The following is a 27,491-nucleotide window of genomic DNA, read 5'->3' on the forward strand; positions in this document are numbered from 1 at the left end:
GGTGCACTCACTCTCTGCCCTCCTGGGGTGCTCAGCTTGGTGAAGATGCCCACACAATTGCTTAGGTTCCTCAGTGTGGAGCTTTCCCACAGGCTGGGAGGCAATTTCAAGAACTAAGGCGTTCCTGCAGAGGGCACGCCCTCCCCACCCCTCACCCAAGCTGCATGCGGTCCTGTGACCTAGGTTGCTGCCATTGGGGGAGGGAAAGGAGATCCCATTACCTCCTTCCACTGCCTCCCAGGGGGGTCCAGCACCTCCACCTTCAGAAGTATGGTTGTGTGGATCTCTCAGACTTCTGTTGTGTCGTGTGAATGTCCTCTGTTGGTTTATGTGTGTCCTTTTCATTGTATCTTAGCGGGGAGAGTCCAAGGGAAGAGCTCACTCTGCCATGATGCTTACTTCACTCTCCCTACTGGTCTAACTTTTTTTCTTAAATCTGGCATTTATATTTTTAGTTTTCAAGAATTCTACTTGCACTCTGCTCCTTTTTAAAAATAGCATCTTTATCTTGTTTCATCCATGAAACACTCTATCTTCCTGAAGAAATTATTTATACTTTTTTTTTTTAAGATTTTATTTTTTCCTTTTTCTCCCCAAAGCCCCCCGGTACATAGTTGTATATTCTTGGTTGTGGGTCCTTCTAGTTGTGGTATGTGGGACGCTGCCTCAGCGTGGTTTGATGAGCAGTGCCATGTCTGCACCCAGGATTCGAACCAACGAAACACTGGGCTGCCTGCAGCGGAGCGCGCGAACGTAACCACTCGGCCACGGGGCCAGCCCTATTTATACTTTTTTAAATATAGTTTTCTTCTGCTTCTCACATTTTTCCTGTTTCTTCTCCAGTCACATTTTCTGTTTGTTTTGATCTCTGTCTTTCTCAGCAGAGAATTTCCTCAAAAGTTTGGTGATCTTGGTTGTCTCTTCATTTTCAAGGGTGAGGCAATACAAAGCTGACAAAGTTCTGTGTGCACATGCAGGGCTTGTTACCTGCTGGGCTGCACCGTGGCCGTTTGTTGTGAGACCTTCAAATGTCACTATCAGTAAGTATTTTCTCTTGGTCTGATCAGTTCCCCCAGAGAAGAATCCTCTCAGCTCCTTTCTAGGGAGTATAAACCCGGTGACCAGCATTCTGATTCAGTATACAGACTTTCATTTAATTCTCCCACCTTTTTTTCAGTAAGATGTTCAGACCCTGCCCTCAGCCATGTCTGAAGTACCCCAGTCTAGAGACTCTCCATTTCAGCCTCCAGAGAACAAACCTCCAGTCTTTTTGTGGGAGGAAAGAGATACCCGTCTGTCTGCACGGACCAAGGGAAGAAAACGAAGGTTGAATGATTCCTCATATAAACTTTCAATCCTGTTTTTAGCACCACCCAACACTCCTGCCCTGGCTAAGAGGTACTAAGTGCCTCTGACAACTGTGCCACAGTATTAACTCGCTTTTTTTGGCTTCCTTCACACCACCTCCCCCTTGCAGCCCCTTAAAAAAGAAAGAATGAAAACCCAAATCTCTTATCATTCAATTATCTGTTTTACATTTTCCAAAATTTTGTTGACATCTACTATCTGCTATAGTCTCCATTCCCATTCTCTTTGTCCCTGTGGCCTCATGTCTTCTATAATCCTTTACTATGAATGGGTCCATTTTACTATATTTAATCAAAAGTTTACTGCCTCCCTTTTAAAACTCTTTTCCTTTGACTTCTAGGATACCACTCATTTCTACTACTTTTATGTGTTTGCCCATTCCTTTCTTCTCAGCTTTTCATTGGCTTTCCTTTCTTCCAATTGTGATCTAATATGTGTTACAGCTCAATAGCAAAAACCAAACAATCTGATTAAAAAAACAGGCAAAAGATCTAAATAGACGTTTCCCCAAAGAAGACATACAGATGGACAACAAATACATGAAAAGATGCTCAACACTGTTAATCATCAGGGGAATGTAAATCAAAACCACAATGAAATACCACTTCACATCTGTTAGAATAGCTGCTATCAAAGATAAGAAATAACAAGTGTTTGTGAGAATGTGGAGAAAAGAGAACTCTTGTGCACTGTTGGTGGGAATGTAAAATGGAACAGAGACTATGGAAAACAGTATGGAGCTTCCTCAAAAAATTGAAAACAGAACTACCATATCATCCAGCAATTTCACTTCTGGGTATTTATCAGAAGAAAATGAAAGTACTAACTTGAAAAGATATACATACCCCCATGTTCACTGCAGCATTATTTACAATAGCCAAGATATGGAAACAACCTAAGTGTCTATCAACGGGCGAATGGATAAACAAATTGTGGAATACATATACATGGAATATTATTTAGCCATAAAAAAGAACGAAATCTTGCCGCCTGCGACAACATGGACGGACCTTGAGGGCATTATGCTGAGCGAAATAAGTTAGACAGAGAAAGACAAATACCATGTGCTCTCTCTTATATGTGGAATCTAAAAAATATATATAGATATATTTAAAAAAAAAAAACTAAGCTCATAAATACAGAGAAGAAATTGGTGGTTGCCAGAGGCAGGGAGTGGGGAGTGGGCGAAAATGGGTGAAGGTAGTCAAAAAGTTCAAAAAAAAAACAACAAAAAGGCTTTAGGCAAAACGAAGAACACAAAAGACATCTGAAAGAACTGATAGATTTGACCTCAAATAAATGAAAATTTTCTGTATGATTAACCTTATCATAAACAAAGGTAAAGGGCATGTGACAGACATGGAGAAAACGTCTGAAAAACAATAAATGAACTCATTCATTCATTGAACAATTAATTAGGGAGTCCCTACTATGTGTCAGACATTGTCCTAGGTGCTGGAAACATTAGAATGAACAAATCACAAAATCCCTGCCCTCCTAGTCTTACATTCTAATAGGGCAGGGAGGGACAGGCAATAAAGAAATAAACCAACAGTATGTCAGATAGTAGTTACGGAGAAAAATAAAACAAGGAAGGAGGAAAGGGAGTATAGAGAAGGCAAGCAAAGATGTGAAGCCCTCCAAAAATGAGTAAGAAAAAGTCAAACACCACAATAGAAAAAGGGGCAAAGAATAGCAACGTAGAATTCACAATTCCAGCAAACATGCGAAACTCATGGTCTACTCACTGAAACAATGCCCTAGCATTATTTGCCCACCAGATTGGCAAACATTCACTACTGAGATGGGTAGGTAAATGAGTAATCCGGTGTCCTTCTGGTGGGAATGTAAATCAGTATCATTTTTTTTAGAGGGCAATTTGGCAGGATGTCTCCAAATGTTGAAAGCGCATGTCCTTTAACCCACACCCTTCTGCGTATCACTCTGGAAAGAGAGAAACTTATACAAAGATTTCCAATGCAGCACTGTGTGCACTGAGGTAGGGGTGGGGGAACAGAATATAAAATTTTTATGGTTCTACAAAGCCCCCCCCCAAAAAAAAGTGTGTTAGTCTTCAAGATCTGTCAACAACAAAAACTCTTTTTTAATGGCATTAACTACCTACTACACTTGAATAATTTCTAAATGTTGATACCTAGTCTACCTCTCTCTCTTAGGTCCCAGAATCTTACTGTTTAACAACTTCTCAGACATCTTCACCCAGAAATCCCACAGGATCTTAATCTCGCCATGTCTAAAACTGAATTTATCTTCTCTTCTTTTCTCCTAGATGGATTTGGTATCTCTCCTCTTGTCTTCCATAGCTCTTCATTCATATCTCTATTATCCTAGATTGCAAGTATCTATTTATGTCTACTTTTCCCAACATAATATGAACTCTTTGAGGAATATACTCATGCCTTCAAATATTTACTATGCACCAGTTACAGTGCTGGGTACTCCTGACAGATTATCAAGATAAATGTGATAATTTAGGGTCTAGTGAAAGCAGGTAGGTATCTTATTAATAATTTAATTCCCAACACAGTTCTGACACGTAACACAGGTTCCACAAATGCTTGTTACATGAATACAGCAAATAATAATATAATATAAACAAAGACTTTGAAAGCCATTCCAATCTTTTTCTAGTATGTTAAAGATCTAAGAACCATCTTGTCTAAAAAATTATAAATACATATTAGGAGTAATTTATTGCTCGAAACTCCCTCATCCTTAGAACAAAATCTGAAGTCCCTGCCATGACCTACAAGGTCTATATGATCTAGCCCAGGAGTCAGCCAACTACAGGCCTGCAGGGCCAAACCCAGCCTGCTGCCTATTTGGTAAATAAAGTTTTATATGAACACAGCCAAGTCCAATCATTTACATATTGTCCATTGCTGCTTTCCACTACAATGGCAGACTTTAGTAGTTGCAGCAGAGACCCTATAGCCTGCAAAGTCTAAATATTTACTATCTGGTCCTTTATTTTTTTAAAAAAAGCAATTTTATTGTTCTAAAACTCCAATTTTAGACCTGCCTTGGGTATTTACATGGTTTCTTTCTATTTCACATACTCTTTCTCCAAATACATGTACAACTCACTCAGCTTAGTCTAGAATCTGTTCAAATCCCCTTGACTACCTTTGTCGCTCCCTATTGCCTTATATTCTTTTATTTTTCTTTGGTGGACTTATCACTACCCGACATACTATTAGTTTATTAGCTTTTGTTGCCTCAAGAAAATGTAAACTCCATGAAGGCAAAGCTTTCTTTGTCTTGTTCATTTCTATACCCCTAACAACTACTAAATAATGCCTGACATGTAGATTGTAGATGCTTAATAAACATTTGCTGAATGAATGAATTGAGCATCTATTTTTAAAGAGCTAAAACTTGGAAAAAGTAATCTGAATGTTTTCCTTATTCTTATAACTACGGATTAAATATATATAAAAAGTTTTAAGCAGTACTAGTATACAAGTGCTAAATAATAATTACCTGCTGCTATTATCACTACTGAAATTATTTAAGGTTATACTATCAAATCTGGTGAATCATTAGCGGCCTGTGATTAAAGAATTAACAAAGAGAATATTGTTTTTAAAAAACTTTCTAATCAGGGCCAGCCCTGTGGCCGAGTGGTTAAGTTTTGCAAGCTCCACTGCAGCGGCCCAGCGTTTGGCTGGTTCAGATCCTGGGCGTGGACATGGCACCGCTCGTTAGGACACACTGAGGCGGTGTTCCACATGCCACAATTAGAAGGACCCACAACTAAAACATACAACTATGTACTCGGGGGATTTGGGGAGAGGAAGCAGGAAAAAAACACAAAACTTTCTAATCACTGGTTCTCAAACTTGTGGCAGAGACTCAATTCTTCAGGAATACTAAGTCAGAGACCTCTCAGAGACTCAAAAGAGAACTTCCATGTAATGATAACTGCAGGTCTTAAAAGAGCTATTTGCCTTGGCACAACTGTAAGATAAAGCAGAGGATTTTCTTTCTTTTTTAAAACTCCCTCTTTTTGAGGGATACTATAGAGAGATAATTATTCATGTTTCCCTATTTTAAAACCATATTTATTTATTGTGAAAAATAACACTCAGAAAGGGGCATAGAACACAATGGTGCAAAGTTAATAAATTTCTTTTAAAGCAAATGTCTATATGATTACAGCCCAAATCCAGAAACAGAACCTAACCATGCTCCCCACTGCTACCCCGCCAAAGCCTTCCACATACTCCTTTCCAATCAAAACTCCATAAAGGTAACTACTACCTTAACTTTTATGGTATTTAATTTCTTTCATTTCTTTATAGTCACACTATCTAAATATACATGACTGAATAATTTAATATAATTTTAGTGGTTTTGAGCTTTAAATAAATAGAATACTATAGTATGTACTCTTTTGTGTCAAGAGTTCTTTCATCCAATATACCTCAGTGTATTCATCCATTTGACTACCAGAGGTCTTCTAGGTTATTTCCAGTTTTGAACTAGCGTAAATAACGCCACTGTAAACATTTTAAATTTGTACCTGATATATATATGTAGGCATTTCTGTATAGACCCTACCAAGGAGTAGAAATCATGGGTCTAATAAGTTTGACAACATTTGAGAACCATCACCTAAGCACTTAGTTTAGTAAGAAAACATATGATGGAGTTGCAAAAACTGTCAAATCTTGTCAAAGACTGAATAAGAAGAGAGCCAAATTTATTTCTTGGTTGATAAAAATAAATTATATACTACCTATATTGCCATGTGGCACAAAATAAAAACAAGAAACAATGCAAACAATGCATTTCAAAGAAGCTCAAAGGAGCACAGGTGTGCCTAGACTGGATTAAGTTCTTTTAATTTTTCCCTGCTCTTCTCTTGGATTAAGTTATTAAAGCTAAAGAGCCATTTACCTTACATGACAGCCACAAGCAATTGAAAGCAAAAGATAAACTCAAATAGTACTGACTATCAGATACTGATGTCAGTTGCCTAGGGATCTTAAACAAACTGAAAGAAGAGTAGATGAATATAAAAGAACTACATAAACTGCTGTTGTAACTGCCAGCCTGGAAAATAGAATAGGCTGGAGTACTAGCAGAATATTAGTAAATTTCAAAGTCAGGTGTCATTCAAAAAATAATATTATGACTAGGACATCAAAATAATGTGCTTGAGATCAAAATTTTTAAATGGCATACTGGTATTTAAAAAGTTAGATAATCTCCAGATTGTCAGAAACATATTACTTTAACAGGAACAACAAAGCTAATCAATCAGCTTTCACTGTCCTGAGACTGGGAATAAAAAGGAGGAAAACAAGCTACTTCAACAAAAAAGTTCCCATAACACCCTTCTTTACCCCTGCCAACAAGCTTTCTACCTACCAGTTAACATGTATTTCTGTGTACCAGGCACTACTTAAAGCACTTAGTAAATAGGATCTCATTTAATTCTCATAATAATCCTATGAAGTAGGTACTACCATTCCATTTAATAAATGAGGAAATTAAGATTTAAAGAGGTCATAATGCCAGCAAGGGACCAAATGAGAATTCACATGAAGGTTCCTCTGATTTAAATCTAAACATCATAAATAAAAATGAGCTAAAGTTACCTAAATGATCATTAAAGGGAAATACGGCAAAGAAACTGAGATTAGAATAAACAAGATACAGTTAAAGTAAAAGTTAACAATCAGCGTTCGACATCAAGCCAACAATTTATTTCTCTTCAGAGAGCAGGAGTTCACAAAGCAGAAATAGACTTTTTAGAACCTCACAGAGGAGGCCCTGTGAGGTTGCTAAATTTAATACAGACTTTCACAAGGTTATTCATTTCTACAGCAAAATAAAATTGGTTAAAGCAATTCTTGCTACAGAAGATAGTCTGCCTTTTCATAAAAACAGTTCCAGAAAGCTATTTGTCCTAAAACCAATGAATAAGGAAGAACAAAATAGAAAAAACAAAATTTAGAATTTGAGGATAGATTTAAAACTAAATGAAATGGACCAATTTCAAGAACACAGAAACATATCTTTTTTTAAAAAAAGGAAGAGTCTACATATCAAAACACTGTTGGCATGAACTTAAGACTATCTTCTGTGCAGTTACACTGGGAGAAAAATCTGGTAAAAATGTTGGAAAGCAAGCTGACTGGGGAAATGCTTGGTACAACAAAACAATAAACAAAACCCTCCAATATACCCTAGATTGGACAACTACTCTAAGAACGAAGAAATAAAGAATAGCAACATCTAATTTAAACTCAAGAGTTTTCCTATAATAGGGACATAAACTACTATAAGTAGGAACTACACCAAATGTTTTCTAGTCTTTGTCATAAATAAATTGCTTTGGCTTAGAGAAATAAAAGTTCAAAAAATGAAAATTCAGGAATCTGTTTCAAGTAGAACGTATAATCAGAATAATCCAGAGATTGTTCAGAGAGGCTGATCTCATAGAGTGATGAAAAGTAAACAGTCACACAAGCAACAATGATTCAACGCATTACTCCAAATAAGGCAATTTTTATGTGAGAGCAAAGCCGTAAGAGAAAGGAGGACAGAATGAGAGAAGCATAACAGACAGTGACTGTAATTTCAAAATGGGGGTGGGAGGCAGGGAGAAAATTCTTTAAAGATCAAGAAAAAACAATAAAACATGAAATATTAAGAGCACTAGACTTTTGCCTAATAAGAAAAACCATTAAGTCTCACAGTAAGAATGGATTAAGAATACAAAGATATGAGGTTTATTTCAGGGCACTTGTTAACTCCATCGTCAAAAGGCAGATGCCCTTGGGGGAAGGGGCAGTTTCTCTCCAAAGCAGACCTCAGAGGAAAGTTTCTCTGGCAACCAGCAGTGATGCCTCTGCCCTCACCAGGGCAAAGAACAGCAAGAGAAATCAAAGGGGCAGGCAGCAGCCCAGACAAGGCTGTCTTTCACTCTATGCCCACAAAGGGACGTTAGGTCTGCAGATCCTTAGATTCTCCACCTTTTACCCTTCATCCTCACTCGGCATACAAGTTAATCAAGTGACAGTTTAAGGAATATGCATAAAACAGATTTAGAGATGCACAATTTACAAGTTAATATACAATATAACATAACAAGACAATATAAAACACAAGTTAATCAAGTGACAGTTCATGGAATATATATGAAACAGATTTAGAGATGCACAATTTCTTAACTCAGAAAGCACCTTTAACAGAACACAAAAGTCTCAATGTATTCATTAAGTTTATATGGTAAAGTCTGAGTAACTAAAATTTGAAGGGAACATGGAATGTGGAGTTCTGCTTAAACCAAATTTCATGCCTGAATCTCTAAAGAAGAAAATATTGCTAGAGCTTTTTAGCAAGTCCCACTAAAGTTACTTGCTAAGTCTAGATTTTATATGGTGTATTTTTCTGCATAAAATTTATTTCACAGTTCTGGAATTATGCAAAAGGCTATTTAAATCTGTTCAAAATCCAATTTCATTGCATGGGATTAAAAGCTTTTCTCCTAAAAGAGAATTAAAAGAAACACAGTCTGTTTTACCATAAAAGGAAAACAAACTGAAATGTATTTCAACTCATTTAATTTCCTCAAAATCACCTTATAAACGGAGAGAGCCAACAACCAAATTGTTCTCTTGTGGATTCATACACCTAAACTGAAAAAAATCTGTCGATATATTAAAAATAGACATGATGAATCCTATGGAAGTGAATTACTTGCTTTCTAATTTTTAAAACACAAGGCGAATTTATACTATACAAGCACATTAAATAATGAAAGTTAGGAACTTAACATTTACTTTTTAAAAGACTGGAAACAAGAATATGAAGTATCACTGCTCACAGAATATGCACGTCATGTTCAAGATCATAAATCAGTTCAAGATGCTTATCAATGAAAATAATAGCAAAAAAGTTTGTGCGCTTGTCAAAAAATAATCCAAAATTGTTTCAAAAGTTCTCTTGAATAAAATTTTTGTTGAATTTGCCTTGCTTGCCTTAATACTTATGAAACACAACAATTTCTATAATGGCAACTTGTCATAAAATAACAAAAATGTCCCTTCTGTCAACAAATCAAACCAGAGGCAACCCTTACTATGCCACCTCTGGCTATCCAAATTTAAGGAGCCAAACAGATTTGGAAAATTTTGAGATACAACTGGTAGGTATCCTCATTAACCAAACTTTTGCTATTTATTACTGAAACTCAAGAACCAAACAGATTCAGATAATGGGCTATATCCCTAGATACCTGAATTCACACTCCAAACTTCTATTCGCACTTAGAAACCCAACGGATTCAGATGGTTAGGAACACTTGTATTTTATGTTTTCTGTTCTTTGGTTCACTCTTTGTCCACAAGAATAGGATTTCATCTTCTAATTTTCCCCTCTATGTACCACATTTTGCATTTTCCCATGCCCTTATAGTCCTCATAAACATCATTTTATTGGCTAATATCCCCACTGAGAGGATTGCTACAATTTACATAACTTCCCTCTAACTCTGAATATTTATTTGGCCAATTTCCCCCCACAACTATAATATAATAAAACTCTCCAAACATCTTTTTCTTTTATTTAAAACAAACATTATTCTGTGTTATAATTACAGCTAAATATTTTACGTATTTTATAATAATATTTTAAATGATTGTTGCAAACTTAATAAAAACACACTTTTGATAGTTTTCTGTTCTTATTTCTTTGAGTTCAAAATATAAATCCCAAAAATTCAAAATAAAAATAACATTAAAAAAGGGCCACGTATAACAAAACTAAGTATAAAATTCTTCTCCTAAAGATCTATATTTTAGATTATACATTCTACTTTTAGTTGGTTTCAGTGAGTACCAATTATTTTGCCCCAATTTCCTATAAAAGTGAGATTTAGAAATCAGAAGACCACAAAAAAGACGCACTACTATTTGCTTTACGAAAAAATTTTAAAGGACAAAGAAATATGCATGCCATATTTATTAACCAATTTACCTCAAAGTAATGTTAAACTTACACTCAACATTATAGTCTCTAAAATGGACAAAAACAGAAGCTCTTCTAAAATTATTAAATGAAATTCAGGTTTCTTTAAAGCATTTCTAAATAGTATAAATATTTGATCTGTTGAGTTTGCATCCGCTATAATTACCAGGTGTGATCCTGACAACCCCCAAGTGCTCCTGAGATTATGTATGTGTGGGGGAGAACCATACATGCATGCACACCCAGAAAATGAATTTATGGGCATAAAAACATGGAAAATCACTCATTTCAAAACGAGAGCAAGCAGGAAGATAAAAATGCCTGACAAAGTGCGTCTGACAGGAAAAAATACAGACATTATCAATAAATCTTTACTACACATAGTGACAATTAATTGTCACTAAGAAGACTGAGAGAATATCACAACCTTGTGATTGTTACAGATTTAAGCAGCCATGTGATTTTCAAGTAAGAGGGAATTCAAGATACTTTTGTTCAGAATCCAGCAGAGGTCTAAACCACCTCAAAAGCCAACCTATCTTTAAAATATGATTAAAGATAGTCTTTGCACAACTTCCCAAGGGTAGGTAGTTGATGTTAGACTGTGGGACAGTCCACTGCTACTCCTTCCCTAAAAAGCTCCTGCCACCCTAAGGGCCATCTTCAGATCTGAGTGCCCAAACTAAATCATTGCTTTTGTGGTTTCATTTAATCATTTAAGAAATGTATTTAAGAACCTCAAAGGCCAAATCTGTGATAGTACTAGAACTTAAATAAACAGGTTAACGTTATTACTATCTCTTAAGTATCCACACAGAAAGTTTAGGTGCTTGACATTCTATTTCCCACTCAATGACGATTTTTAATTAAAAAGCTTGAAACTTCCTGTTTTTTGTGAGCAATATGAAATGCTCACCTCCATCCGTGAAGGCAAATGCAACAAAAATATTTTTCTCAAAAGAGAGAAACGGAAACAGCATGAAAAGGACTGCTGCTGTCTGCAGATTGCCCTTTGTGCACCTCTACCATAGCAAACACATTGAGATCTTCATTGTCCCTCTCGTTTTCCAGTTTTAGCCCCTGACTTCATTAAAATCAATGTGAAAAATACTCTGTACTCACTCTGGCATTCTATGAATTGATGAATAAAAGTGCAGTCCCCGCCACTCTTTGAAAGCAAGTGCTCTAATAAAGAAAGAAACACCTTTAAGGATATAGCTTGTTGCTGTTTTTGAAAACGAACAACAGCAAAGGTAGGAAAACCGAAATATATTAACATGGGTAACTCTAAATAAGATTAATAAAAGTTTAATATATTTTAACACTAACAGCAGACATATTGTGGAGTTAAAGTTAAATAACTGAATATTATAATAATATAATCATTAATTTGTACCCTGAATGGTTAGCTTTTAAAGGTGCAGTTTCTATCCAAAGAGGTCAAGAAAACCACAGAAATATATTGCTTTAAAAAGCTTCTCCCACTTTTAAAACACGCCTTTCTCCATGAGAGCTTAACAAATATCCTTAAATAATTTTACAATTTAACATTTGTTCTTACTGTTCTCTAACAGTCCCTCTTCCAAACTATCCATCTTAGTCAAGAGGCAAAAAGTAAATATTTTAAGAATACCATAAAATAATGCCTAAAAATTTTAAGAAACTGATGAAATATTTTAATTTTTACACTTCCATTTCACCGTCTTCTCCTTTGAATCACTTAATCTGTACTTCATACATTATCAAAACATTACATTGTTTGTCTCTGCCCAAATGATTAAAACCAATGCCTGCACATTTTAAAATAAGAGCTTGGTAAATAGCTTTGCTCATGTCAAACAGAATTTGTTTTTTGGGGTTTTATTTGTTTTTTAAATAAGTGGAGAGAATCAAAACCTAACATAGTAGTTTAATAAAAGTTTCAGTCTCTTTCTTACAATAACATTATTATTTACTTTGATTCAAAGAGTTAACTTCTGAATCTGGATAACATCCTTCAATTAGATATTTACAGCTTTCAAAACTACCAAACAGACTTTGGAAGTTCAAGTGTTAAAAACATATTCCAACATGATGACTCTCTAGAAGGTGTGAAAGCACTAAAACCTGTCAGAGAGGACAATGAATTAGCACCACGCTGACTGTAAAAGCCACTTTTCTCTTCATCCCCAACTCAACCCACCTCATCCTTCATCATCTCAACTTAGCATCTCCTACTCTGATCGCTCATCAGTCTCTCTTGACATCCTTACTGACAGCCTTTTTCTTAACTTTCATACTCAAATCTATCATCATCCTTTATCTAGTTATATATGTTTATGTGTGTGTGTGTATAGTTATATACGGTTGTATATAACTGTATAGTTAAATACAATTATATTATACAGAGATACAATATAGCCCTTAAAAGAAAAAAAGGCTAACCGCAACAGAAATTTGAAATTAAAAAAAAAAAAATCTAATAAATAGCATTTGCCAATTGGAGCCAAGAAAGCTAAAACAAGAGTCCTCAGTTGAATAGTTATTACCAAGGTAAAGAGTTGTTTTACATAAATCCTAAGCTATGATAACATTTTCAGAACTCAAACTACACGACACCACTGTTAAATATGAAAACTCATTTGAAACCAAATTTTAACCTAACTAAAGGACTTTACAAAACTTATTTGAAACCAAATTCCAGGCTACATCACAGGACTTTAGATGATATTTGTTAATGCAGGACATCCCACCATCGCTCATCAAGCCAAAAATCCCCCTTTTATCTACTCTGATTTTAACATAAGGACTCTACATTAAAATATTTACTATACTAATTTAAATAAAATGCAAGATTAATGTAAGAAGATATATATATGACTTCCACAAAGGCATCTCCTAAGACACATTAGATAAAAGTCTTTCAGAGAGTATATGTAAAGGATTTGGATCATGACACTTTTAATACTTCATTACTTGAATTCAGGCCCTTGGGAACTCACTTAGCCAAAATTATAAAAGATGTCACTGATAATCCAAAAAGAATCAGATACTTATGGAGGGTTGTCTAGGATACTAAATAGGGCTATAGAAATGTAAAGAAAAAAACGGATACAGAAACATAATAGAGAACCACGATACTTAAAATGTGTTTTATTTATACATACGAGTTTCCTATGAATTTTGATTTTCTGTATCTGTGTTGTCCAGAACAGTAGCCATTAGCCACATGTGGCTACTGAGCTTTTAAAAAGTGCTTAGAGCAAACTGAGATGTGCTATAAGTGTAAAATAAATATACACTGATTTCAAAGACTTTCTAAGGGAAAAACAATGTGAAATACCCCATTTTTAATCTTTTAATATTAAATACATGGTGAAATAATATTTTGAATATAGTGGGTTAAAGTAAATACGTTATTAAATACATTATTAAAATACATTATTAAAATTTTACCTTTTTTAATATTTTTAATGTGGCTACGAGGCATTTTTAAACTGTGTATATGGCTCTTATAATATTACTATTAGACAGTGCTTTTCTATACCCTTTAAGACATATTCAAATTATGTTTATCAGATAAGATAAAAAAATTTACAGTACAGAAACTATGTTTACAGCAGCTACTTTAGATTTAAATAATTTCAAAAATGAAGTTTACTGGAGAAGCATTAGTAATCTTAACATCTCTGGACACTTCTGAAATATTCTCTTACAATTTAAAGAATTTTAATTAAAATCATATCATATAGCACATTATGGCTATGGACTTTGGTAACAGTGGGATACTTGATAACTGGTTTCTTATTATATCACAAATGATTCAGAATAGACCCATCTTATTCCAAAATCCACTCTGTAACTAAATCTGGTGTAATGAAACTTTTGTGCAAATCCAGATATTTACTACTAGATTTATTTAAAGATATTCTATTAGTGACTCTTACACTACTCAATTTATCACCACTAAAAAAACAAACACACCAGCAAGGGAAAAATAATTATAGGAAGGAGTATCTTAAAGTATCCAAAATATCTCATTCAGTCTTAAATCAAGGATTTGTCTACAACTATTCTTATCTAAATCAACTGGAATTGGCAAAAAATTTTGAGCACTAATTCAACAACTCTAAATAGTATAAAGATGATTCATTGTATATAAAAGGATTCTCTTAAGTGAAGGAATAGAATGTCCCCAGCTTGAGTTAACACTAACATTATTAATAAACACATGCTCAAATCAAAAGGGAGATGTATTTGAATAAAAAGTGTACATGTCAGGAAGAGAAAAAAAGGCAAAATAATGACAACAGGAAATATAAATTCATTTGAAGATGACAAGCTTCCAGAAGATGAAGACTAATTCATTTTACATGTTTGCTAAATACACTTAAAGAGAAATTAGTAATATTGGTGCAATGAATATAAACTACACCTTTAAAAATTCTCAAATTGAAATTCAATCAAACTGAAATTTTAAAATACCAATGCATTTTACAAAACATATATAGAATAGTCAAATAACAATGATTAATGAAATTTTTTTTTAATTTAGAGTTTCAAGATTCGTCATATATGTAATATTGGGTCTTGACTTGCAGCTCACATATACATGATTACCTGAGCCTATTTTGCCAGTTCTTGATGAAAAATAAACCAACGAAATGAAGACAAAACAAACAAAAAAGGACCTCCTAACTTTATCAGTTTGGTTGCTGCTCAGGTACTATAAAGATATCCCCTGATACATGGAAAAAATACTTAATAAGAAGTTCTCGGTATCAATCCTGACTTCTTCCACTAACTTCTGTATAAAAACTGAGATGAGAGACACATAGATTTGTAAACACAGAAGATAGTATTATTCATTCTGTAATCCAAGCATCTAATGCAGGATCTGGCACATAGTTGGTGCTCAATTAATGTTGGATGGATGGGGAGGGGAGAAGGATGAATAGGGATCTTTGTGACAGAAGGAATATAGAAACCACTGGGTAAAAAGTACCCCATGCAGTAGTAAAAAAAAACAATAGTGGCTGTCCATTTTTGGCAAGAGATAACACAAGCTCCCCAGAAAGAAGGGTCACAGTACCAAGAACTAACAAGGGATTTTTCAGATGGCAGAAAATGACTGACCCTGTTTTCTCTGATCAATGAAACGATAGATAAAGAAAGCAGTTTCTATGACATGTCCAAGGGTTCAATGGGCTCTTAACTAAACTCTTGGCTGGGAGGGGGGCAGGGCACAAACATTAAAAATGGGGGTCAATTATCCCCAGGAAGCAGTACTTAATGGAAGAAAACGGTAGTATAGTTCTTTGAAAAACATAGGGGGGCGGGGGGAGCTATATTATATCATACAAGCCAATGCTAAAGTTGAACTTCATCATTTTCTTATAATTTGAATAATTGAAATTTCCATATAACAAGGGATATCCAACCACAGATCATAGCATGAAGAATTACAAAATAAATGGAAGCTTGATTTTAAAGGATAGGATTCGATGGTCTAGGAACAGCATGCTTTTCATTCCAAACACTTAAACCTTAAAATCCTGACCTCTCTATCCTGCTTAAATAGTAAAAGGATATCATGAAAGAAAAATATTTAAGTATTTTACACTACCTTTTTCTGTGCTCCCATTTATTTTAGGTAAGAAGTCATCAACTTGTATCCCTAGGATTAAGAGAGTGTATCATTGCCTGATCAAAGAAAGTATTCCTTTAAAATTGGTCTCAAGTGTAGCCATGGCATTTTGTATTCCTCCTTAGATTGAGACTGTATAGAACACTTCAAATTTATTTTCACAAAAAGGGTTCAACTTGCCATTTTCTAACAAGTCAGATAAAAGGCTACAACTGCTTAGTAGCCTTCCACAGAACCTTAAAAGAAAAAGGATCCTGCTGTTTGTGTTTTTCTATTTAAATATCTCTAAGTAGAACATCTCAGCTGCATAAATTTCATTCACTTCAAGGACTAAACAATGGTGCCCACTGGTGGCAATCCAGCATATTTTTAAAGGAAATTTTCTGAAAGCGTGTAGATACTTTATACCTAATATTTAAAACATCCCTCTTAAGGAAAATAAGTAACTAATGTGAGGTAGTAAACATCAAAAGTTCAATGATAAAATTCAGCTTTAAATAAGAAATTTGATGACACCTACCTAAGCTGCTGCATTCTTTAAGAGTTTTCTCCTGAAGATGTTCTAACCGTACTGTAAATAAAAGTCCAAGAAAAAGGTATTTCACAGATTAAAAAAAAAAAATCAAATCAAATCAATTTCCGGATTAGCTAATTTACCTTGTAAAGCTGTTAGCCTTTCATTGGTGAAGTCATTATCAGCTTGCAAAGCTTCTATTTTTGCCTGGAGCTCCTGTTCTTTTTCTTCCATTTCATCTATTTTATGTTGTAATTCTTTTTTCTCAGCTTGTCCCTTCTGTTGGATTTCTTCTTGTTTTCCCTCTGCCACCTATTGAGAAAGCAAAAGAAAATGCAGTTATTTAATAAAACTTGAGCTTGTTTTAAGAGGCCCAAAGCAGGACTGCTTTTATTCACAAAAATTTCTAAGGAGAATATTCAATATTATAAAACATATTTATAAATGTCAAAATAATGTCAAAAATGACCTGCATTGGAGTCATGTCACCATATCACCTAGGACATAAAAACTTGCAGCAAGCAAACAGGCTCAATACACAGAGAGATAGAGTCAAAATGAAAAGCTCCACATTTTTCAAGAGGGAAATAAGGTTTTCCCCTGATTACTACTGTTTCAATTACTATGCAAATGCTAAAATGTAACTTATTCTGAAATTTTAAGCAAAATTATGTTTAGCTAAAACAATTATGATTACAAGCACTTTTCAAAACGACCGCCTTTTAACAAGACCAATCTTTAAAACTGTTATAGGTTAACCAACCACACAGAGGGGAGGTACGCTCTGGTCTTTTCTAACAAACGTTTATCTTCTAGCCACTCAATCCATGGTTTGAATTATATAAAGATGGGTCTTCACAAACTCAGTTATAACATTTTATTGGGGCTTTTTTGCTAAGGAAGATTCGCCCTGAGCTAACATCCATTACCAATCCTCCTCTTTTTTTTTGGCTTGAGGAAGACCAGCCCTGAGCCAACATCTGTGCCAATCTTCCTCTATTTTGTATATGGGACACCTCCAGGGCATGGCTAGTGACTGGAGTAGGTCCACACTCAGGATCAGAACCTGCGAACCCAGGCCACCAGAAGCAGAGCCAAGGAACTTTAACCATTCAGCCATAGGGCTGGGCCCTCAGTTATAACATTTTAAAGGACAAACTTGAGCTACCTACAGTCTGGTTCCATCCTTATCTTAAATGTCCTATAGCTATATGGCGCTGCAGCTGAAGAGGAGTCAATAGCATCCCCTGAAGAGGAGTCAATAGCATCCCCGGAGGCTACAAGGGTTTAAGAAGATCACTTCAAGGTTCCCTCTGGGCTTGTTCTAGCACTAACATATCTGGGCCCTGCTTTTGGGACAGTCTAAAGATAAGCAGATGCAAGTTCAAAAAAATTCTGAATATCCTGGGTTTTGCTGATTATCAACTACTTCCTGTTATATATTAAAAGATGCCTATTGTGAAGTACTGACTATTTATTTCCATCCAGAGGAAATATGCCAACTTCTAAGACTTTCAATTATCTGTGGCAATGGGGTCTGAGCTAAACGACCTGATTTTTACTACAAATTTCAACCATTAGCAAATTTTATATCAACAATTATTCAGCAATACCTAAAATTTTAAGTTACCCAGTGTGTTAGGGACAATTAATAACATACTTTTATGCTTATGTTAACATGTTGAGTAAACACATACCTTTAATTTATCAGATAAATCTTTAATTTCATTAACTGCTCCATTATATTTATTGGCTAATTCTCTTAATTCTTCCTGAGTCCGTTCATTCATTTCTTTCAGGTGGGTACATTCATCTTCAGTATTACTCAGACTTCGCTGTAATTCAAATTTACAGGCAATTTAGAATAAATGCACATTCTAAATCCAATTTATAACAAGTGTAACTCTATGGGCTGTTCTAAATCAACATCTGCCCTGGATTTTATATAAGGCTAAGTTAAACAACACAAGGATTTCAATTTACTTCAGGTACCAGCCAAGACAGAAAATAAGACTAAGAATTTGGGGAGGGGGTTGGGAGGGAGGAGAAAAAAAGACACCAGGTAGGGAAGAGATGATACTACCTTTACATAATTACACTTTTATGACCATTAGCCTTGAAAATATTTTAAGCCTACTGATTGTTGAAAGCAAGTTTAATAACATGCACAATTAATTTAATAAGAAAATTAGGAGACAGCTAGCGACTTTCTTTCCTTGCATGTCCAATTACGACATGACAGTGAGTCAGTCACTCTGGGATGAGGCTGTTACAGAAGCTATCCCTACACTGAAGTATGCTTACCATTTAGTTTACAATGGGTACTTTACTAAATCCAGTAACAGATAAATTCTGTGGTAATTTTGCAGTGGTTCACAGGAATGAGTTGTATTATCAATTAGCTTGTCTATTGCTTTGAAATAGACAAAGCAATGAGAATCACATTTTGATTGTTCCTAAAAGACTCAGAAAGGACCACAGAGATAATTTCCCCTTTGAACCTCCAAAGTTAAGATAGTTTTCCTCTCTGGAGGATGGGTAAAATAATAACAGTGGTATAAGGCTCTCCAACTTACACAGACTATCGTCAACTGGAAGAAAAGCAAAACAAGGTGACGAGATCAATACCCTGGCACATGGTCCACTGAGTGGAGGCTGAATCCTAAACAGACTGCAAATATTAAGATTCCCTGATTAGGCCTCTATTTCCTCAATCACTGACTACAGACCATAAGCACCAGAGCTCACATGGTTATGTTGAGAATTCCTGACAATGAAAACAGCACACTGCTCCTTCCCAACTGATAGACAGGAAATCTTTCCTGGCTACATAACACTACTCAAATTTAAAATGTTCTGAAATGTAAGCAATTTTAGTAGAATTTTAAAATCATGCTACTATTTAGTATTTGTTAAATTGAAATTACCTCAACTTCTGAAAGTTTTCTAACCACATCAATTTTCTCCTGAAGAACCCGCCTCAGGGACTCTTTGGCTGTCGTCTCATAGTTGTGTTTATCCTCCTGTAATGCTATAAGTTCCTTCCGTAAACTATCGTCCGTTTGATTCTAGGATTAAAAGATATTTATAATTACAGCCAAGTTATTTTTTTTAAAGTATTTACCATTTGAAAAAAAACCACACTATGATGCTCCTTGAATTCTATATTAAAGTACTTCGAAACACAAATGATGTAGGCCTTGTTTTAATTGAAGCTGTATTTAAAAGTTGCATTAATAAATTATGCTTCACAAATATGGAGAAAAAAATTCCAAGGAAATTGAGAATTTCTCCTAAATATACAAAATGAATGAACCCTTCTACTTGTCATATTCTCTGCAAGCCATACAATTTACACTTGTGGGCAAAAATAATCTCTTACCTTCAAAGGGGCCAAGCATTTTAAAACAATGGTTAAAACAAAAGGAATAAAAGTACCCTGGGGAAAAAGCTGATTCCAGGTCTGAGGAAGGAAATGTACAAGATGAATCTGGAATATCTTGTCCAATATAACAGGAGGAAGCTATCAAAGTCTGCTAGGGTTCTAGCAGGATTCAGGTGCCAACCTGAAGAAGTTCTCATGGACCAAAGATGGGATAATTTGACTATCAATAAGAAAAACACATGGAATAGGATGAAACACAAGAAATATATTTAAATCTAAGTTGGGGAGAAAAACCACTTCACAGTCATTCTTTGGTGGATGAGAAGAAACCAATTCACTATTTCCAAATCCAGTAAATAAAAGGAGAAAACCACTTATCCTGCTTTTCCTAAAGAAAATGTACCTCAGGGTAACAAAATGGTTTATGAGGGGAAGTTTCTCTCTATAGTAGTCCAGTTAGTAAGTGAAAGGATGATGAAGTTACAATCACCATTTTTTTGCAACCTTTAATAAAATAATGGATCTAGGCAAGGATCATCAAAGACTGCTAATATCTCAAAAAGAAAGACAAATAGACATTATGGTGCCTCGTGGTGAAAGTATACACTACTAGCCACGAAGAGCTGTTAACAAAAAAAAAAGCTGAAGATAAATCTCTAGATCAAGCTACCAATTTATGGTGTGGGAGGGGGAGCTAGAAGAATGTTTAAATAACCCAGGTGGAGGGAAATTATTGATGACAAATGATACAGTACCTACAACAAATATCAATTGTGATGGAAAGAAGAGAGAGAGTTGTACATGGGTATTCACTATACAATTCTTTCTACTCACATGTATGCTTGAAATTTCCCATAATGACGAAAGGTTTAAAAGAATGGTGAAAATGTAGTATAAATGTTTTAGCATGTACTCAAAATGGCAGTCAAAGACATAAAGCTCATAAAAAACTATGCATTTTTCTTTATGTACTTGAGATTAATACCTACTTTGGAGCATGCCTGCAATTGGTTTCCCATAACTTCTAACCGTGATAAGAGTCTATCTTCATCTATTAAAGCCTGTTGACGAAAAATTAAGTATAAATAAAATCCCAGGGTAATTAAAAAATACCATATTAAAAAGGTTGCTAATGCCAAACAAAAGATATCAAATCATAAAACTGAGCAATATCTACTGTAAAATGCTAAATTTTCAATATTTGTTCATTAGGAAATAATTTTGCCTTTGCTTGCCAAAAAATTTTAGTTTTAGTTTAAACAATATCTAAAGGATATTAAACTATGCTTAAATGCTTCTAGAATATAAAGGCAATTGGAATACCTGCCAACTGGTATCTGAAGCCTCTTGGGTGATGGCTAGTAGCCGCTGAAGCGTGGCTAACTTCTGTTCCAACATCTGTTCCCGGTGTAAGGCCTCCTAATATTATAAATCACAAAAGAGATTCTAATAAACTCAGCATGATTCCTTTGGAGAGTAATCAGTTTTTAGCACATTCTGAAAGTATTCTCATTTTACATCCCATTTAGTATCTTACTTTCAAACCTGAGAAATCTACTCTGTAAAATATATATGGGCGACATCATTTTAGTTTCATTTGTTGGGGCTGTTAGGGGTGCTGGCTGCAACTTCCCCTATAACAGAAAACAAATCATCTGTCTTTGTTTCCTTTGTATTCAGAATTCACTGAGAGTGAGTTAAAAAAAAAAAAAACCCAAAACGTAGAGCAGAAGAATCCAACAAATGTTTTAACCCTGAATTTTACATATACATATGAAAAAATTTTTTTTAATTTATATATGTATCTCAGAACAAACATTCCAAACTAAGCCAAAACAATCTGATCAGTAGCAAAGATACCTATTAATGGCTTAGCTGCACAGGAATGAAACCTAACAAAATGTTACGGATATAAATATGTATATTTAGAAAGAAACTGCTTCACTCTCACAGTCTATTGCATTTTCAGGGCCTCTGATTCTCTCGGGTGACTGCACACCACTTAGCAGCAATCAAATGTCCCCAAAATAAGTAAGAGTCCACCAGTGCTAGTTCAATGTAATTAAGGGGTCAACTATTTGGCAGCTCCAAAGGAATATTTTACAGAGAAAGACATTGATGAGCAAAACCTTATCTCTAGGTCACTTGTTAATATTTGATAGCTGTTAACAGCATCTCCTTCACTGAAAGTCAAGGCGAAAACGCTCATACAGCATTTAGTTGTGGTTTTGGCACATCTCTAAATTTCACTTTTTTCTATTCCTGTCGTTATCCAAAGAAGAACACTTACTACCCTAATTCCTCTGAGCCACCTCAACTGAGAAGTGTATGCTTCAAACATAGTACTTGAGGTTTAAAGCATGCACTTATTGCTCTCCACATCCTTGATAATGACTACGAAAAATCTGGTTTAATTAGAGTTAGAGGTACTGTTTTTAAATATAACTCTAAATATATAGATTAAGGAATCTAATAAAAGCCATATCACCTCAGAACTCACATTAAAACACAGCTTACACTTAAAAGAGACTAGTTGCCAAATTTATTTTAAGCTTCTAAAACATTCGTACCATCCAGGAAATTACACTAATGCTGCAAAAAGTTTTACTTAAAAACAAAGCCACCAAAAAACTACTACTTCCACTAGATGGCGTAATTTCACCTGTTTCAGTCAAATCCATTTAGAGTTTTGTAACTCCATGAACCACATCCTAATAGAAACTTAATACTTTCAAGAATGGGCTTTCAGTTCTAAGGCATAAACTGCATCTATCCCAGTTTTTATTCAAAAGGTTTACCACTTACATTAGAACTTTAGTAATTCAAAAAGATGTATACGGAAAAGACAGTGCAGCATAATTTTCTCTCAAAGAATTAGAAAAAGAGTGAAAGATTATGCCTTACTAAAAATATTCAGAACTGACAAGAAAGTTGGAAAGAGGACTGGAGTGAGTAAGGATGTTAAGATTCACAGTCCATGATGACTAGTAACAATAGCTTTAGGAAATCCTTTTACCTATATGAGCCCCATATTTCGTATATGAAAAATGAAGGTTAGACCAGATTAATCTCAAAATTTTCTTTCACCTCTAAAAATAAGAGAGATGTAGGTCAACTAATGTGCCTTCCTACTGCATGGTAAATAACTACTAATATTTATGGGATACATTCTATGTGCCAGACATTGTTGTAAGTGCTTTATATATATTAATTCATTTATTCTTAATTCTGCAAGGTAAGTGCTATTATTATATCCATATCACAGATGAGATAAATGAGGCACAAAAAGGTTAAACAACTTTCCCAACAGGTCAGAAGTTAAACCCACAGATCAAGTCCAGGGAATTCTGGCTAGAGTCTATGCTTTTAACTATTCCACTAAACTGCAAGTGTGTAAAACTGCTTTTCTACGCACCATTACATTTATGCCCAGTGGAAGATCTGATTAATACATTGATAGTTTTCTGTTTATTTTCACAACGTGTACATTCTTAACTGAGGTAGAAATGCTCTTAGTGACTGACTCCTATAAAAGAATGTAGAGACTCAGGATCACTGGTTTGGTCCTATAATTTTAAACAAAAGGAAACTGAAGACCCACCCAAAGTCACAGAACTAATTGAGTAGCAGAGCCAAGATAAAAGCCTCAATGTCTAAACTCCTGATCCAGAGTTTTCCTTAACCACGAGAATCATAATCCAGTGCAAATCTACCAAAACCAGGAAAAAAAAAAATAACATTTGTTTCCTTTTTAGAAATTTGTATGGCTCTTTAAATATGGTGTTAACTTCCTGCAGAACCCATTCCAAGCATCTGCCCTATCAAGCAATCTTTCCATAGATCCAGCAGAATAGCATAGTGGTTAAGAACATAGACTCTAAGATCTAACTGTCTGGGTTCAAATCCCAGCTCTACCACATACTAGGTTTGTGATATTGTGTAAATGATTTAACCATCCTGTCCCTCAGTTCCTCCACCTGTAAAAATGGGAATAAGAAATGTACCTTATAGAATTGTTGTGAGGATTAAGTAAATTAATATAGGGAAAGTACTAGACTAGAGTCTGGCATATATTGAATGCTATATAATTGTTTGCTATTAATATCAAATTAAGCAACCAAAATCTCTCCAGGTTTAATTTTACTTAAAAGTCATCTACAGATAAAGAACTATTTTGGAACTTTTTCATATTTGAAGAAAAATATTCCTCTTGTACAGAATCTTATCTTCTTTAGACTTAACAATCCTGATTCTTTTTATCTTTTCTTCATAAGATCTATTTTTGATTCTTTTTTTTACTTCAAAAAGATGTTTCTTTTGTACTTGTATCCAACCAATATTTCTTTAGCCAATATCTGTGAACTAGCAAAATCAAATCTAAGTTGTTTAATTCTGCTTTTAAAGACTAAGAAGTCTCAAGATTTACTTTTACCTGTAGATACTGAGAAAGCTGGAATAGTTCCTGAGAGTACATACTTGGAGTGTTAGCAGCAACCTAGAAACAAAATCACATAGCGTCAATAGTCACACAAAATATTTATATTAGACATTAAAACCAAACCAAGTCCTTGAAATGCCTATTTACTGAAATATGCAAAATAAAAATTATTTTTCAAATTAACCAGTGCCTTTAGTCTTCAAAATATTTCTGTACCATGTCTAGAATTTGTAAATGGCATTATATTATGCTGACCAGTTTGAGATTTATAAGCAGGGTGGTGGAATAAGTGCTACTCATGAAAACATTCCTTGATAAACCAAATCACAAATTTACAGCACAAAGGCAACACAGCCGTTTCTTAATCCAGAAATAATACCTCCTAATCAATAGATCTACATTTTTCTCCTTTAAAATTCATTATTAAATAGTAATACGTCAACAAGTCACAATTCATTTAGAAGTAGCCATCTTCAAAATGATATTTGTATATGGGGGTGTGGGGGAGGCAGGACACGAAACAAAACTTTGTCCAATGGCCAGAGGCAATGAAAATAGTTTCGTCTTTTTTTTTTTAAACTATAGGTAGGTTTTAAGAAGAAAAAGATAGGAATAACGTCGTTTAAACATTATAAATCACTGTCAAAAATGCTTAGAACTCAAGAGTATTAGAAGAAATACCTTCTTATAAGGGGTATCTCCCAGGTGTGGAATAGAGAACCACAGCATTATTCCAAAAAAATAAAAATAAAAGAAGGGCACTAGTAGGTTGCTGTAACATTTACTCACATTCTCAACACTACCAAGCCTTATGCATTAACTTATTAATGACAGTAATAGCATCATTCCTTATTAAGCTCAGAAAGTACATTTTTATTAATATGCCAACTAGAAGACAGAGAGGTAGCATTATTTTCAAAGTTAGTCCTAAATCAGGAAGCCCATTATTTACTTCTAAAATAATTCTTGGTATTGCTGAAGTTGATGATTAACCATTTTTACTTCTAAAAAAAGAAATCTAACAGAACTTCAGTTTCAAGCAGGCTTTCATTCTTCATCCAAATGGGAAAAAAAGGGAAAATATTTTTCCCAATAGTTTAGTTAACTGAACTAAGAGAACTCAACATCCACATTAATGTGAAAAGATACAAAAGATGTATTTTCTTTTTTGCTATTTAGCAAAGATATCTACAGTTTAACACGCCATTTATTTCTGAACAAAAAATATTTTCTAACAAGTAATTATTGCAGAGTCCCTGACCCAAATCAAGTTAAAAAGGATCTTCGAAGACAATAAAAGAGCAATTTGTGTAAGCCCATATTTCTGTGTTATTTCCATGTGTAGGTATATGTTAAGTGAACTATTTGGGCAGAAAGCCTTAATAAATATTTCTAGACAGAACTGTATTCCAGAATAAAAAGTAGTAACTAACACTTCTCACTCTGGCTACGCACAAAACAAGTACTCCTGGTCTACACAGTCAGCCATTTACTTGCAAAGGCTTTTTCGTAAGAAACAGCCGTCCTAAATTCTCCAGATATTGAAAATCAGAAGGCTACAGTAACTATGTAGTTATATGCACTCTAAATATACTGTTAGAAAAGAGAAATAAGTTTCTAGGTAAAGTATATTAAAAACAGAAACATTTTCCAAAGCAATATAGCTGAGTCAGTTTAGAAAAAGGAATCATTAGCAACTTACTTTGTCAACAGGACTTGGTAATGGAGCATGGATGACACTGAAAAGTAAAACTTAGAATTTTTATCTCATTTCCTGACAACAGAGGAAACAAAGTACAACAGTACCAATATATCCTCAACCCCAAAGTTGATATATAATTGCCTTCACATAATTAAGAGAATGTGAATTATTTTTCAATCCTTTATAAATGTATAGAATTCTTAGAAAACACAGTGATAAATACAAAGTCTAGCTTTGACACATAATATATTTCTAAAAACAAATTCAAAATCCAAAATCTATTAAATGTTCTTTGAGGATTCACTACTTAACAGGGACTATGGTGAATTCCTTGGTTAAGTCTATATGAAAAAGAAGCATTCCTTAAAATATCCATTTTCAATTTTGGAATGTATAAATTAAGTTCTTTTAAAATTTAAATATTCCTACACAGAAAGTCTTAACAAGCAAAGTTCTACCGGAATGAAGGCTACAATTTGGAAACTTGCTCTAGTGGAGAACAACTTTAGCTAATCAAAACAGTATCCTCTCTACCCAGCCACCTCACACACTAATGACTGAAAGCTTAGATGTAGGTATGAAACTAAACTCAGTACGTCAGTTTAAAACTTAATTAGTAGACAGTACTAATTGGTACTAAATGCCTTTTGGGCCTTAAAAAGTACTACTGACAGAGAGGCAGTATGTGTAGCAGTTAAGCACACAGGCTCAGAAGCTATACTGACTGGGTCCAAATTCTGGCTCTACTTCCAGATATGCAATCTCATGCAAGTAACTTAATCACTATAGGTCTCAGCTTCCTTGTCCATAAAATGAGGATAATCATAAAACCAACCCCATAGGATTACTCTGAGTATTGAACATGTTAATATAAACAAAGAGCTTAACACAGTACCTAGGACACCGTAGCACTTGATCACTACTACCATTTCTAAGAGAACAGAGCAGTTAAGGAAGCCAGGCTCTCTATCTCACAACGCCCTGTAAGATACTGTACGTGGGCTGCATTGGGGATGAGTAGCAGGAACACAGAGCAAGGCTGCCACCCAAGTCCCCGACCAGATGCTAATCACTCCATACCCTGGAGGCCATTCATGGTCAGCTTGAAGGCTGACTGGGAAAAGTTCCAGATTCAATGGGTTAATCATGTATAAGCTGCAGAGAAAGTCATCTTGCAGGACTTAAAAATAGGAATGACAATTCTGGTCCTACTGAAATAACTGCAAACATCCTAAGAACTGTTTCAACTCAATTATCACAAATACACTAAAATGTTGAATAAAATCAATATTAAATACCAGCAGCCACCTCCCTTATGAGCACCCATAATAACATGCACAGACTCCTACTGAGACCATAAAACTCTTTACGTACTCTACATCTTTGATTTCACATCTGTGTTCTCAGGCACTGTGATCAATTCACCTCTGCATCCCCAAAACCTACTGCAAGGCC

General features: G+C 34.7%; 1 protein-coding gene across 46 annotated transcripts in view; it reads right to left on the reverse strand.

The window, feature by feature from the left end:
* Positions 1–27,491, reverse strand: part of SLMAP (sarcolemma associated protein) — a 158,682-nt gene that overhangs the window by 45,676 nt on the left and 85,515 nt on the right. For 8 of the 46 annotated variants that reach the window (XM_070574839.1, XM_070574841.1, XM_070574811.1 and 5 more), the window contains 10 exons: positions 26,037–26,073; positions 24,329–24,391; positions 21,220–21,315; positions 20,886–20,957; positions 19,439–19,579; positions 18,209–18,346; positions 16,655–16,823; positions 16,518–16,568; positions 15,977–16,027; positions 11,494–11,556 (listed from right to left, as the gene is read on the reverse strand). In XM_070574839.1, coding sequence (XP_070430940.1) covers positions 11,494–11,556; positions 15,977–16,027; positions 16,518–16,568; positions 16,655–16,823; positions 18,209–18,346; positions 19,439–19,579; positions 20,886–20,957; positions 21,220–21,315; positions 24,329–24,391; positions 26,037–26,073 — 881 coding nt within the window. The remainder of the gene's footprint in view (positions 1–11,493; positions 11,557–15,976; positions 16,028–16,517; positions 16,569–16,654; positions 16,824–18,208; positions 18,347–19,438; positions 19,580–20,885; positions 20,958–21,219; positions 21,316–24,328; positions 24,392–26,036; positions 26,074–27,491) is intronic. The other 38 variants (XM_070574845.1, XM_070574848.1, XM_070574816.1 and 35 more) reach the window with 7 other exon arrangements.

The sequence above is a fragment of the Equus przewalskii genome, chromosome 15, assembly GCF_037783145.1.
Source record: "Equus przewalskii isolate Varuska chromosome 15, EquPr2, whole genome shotgun sequence".
Classification (NCBI taxonomy): domain Eukaryota; kingdom Metazoa; phylum Chordata; class Mammalia; order Perissodactyla; family Equidae; genus Equus; species Equus przewalskii.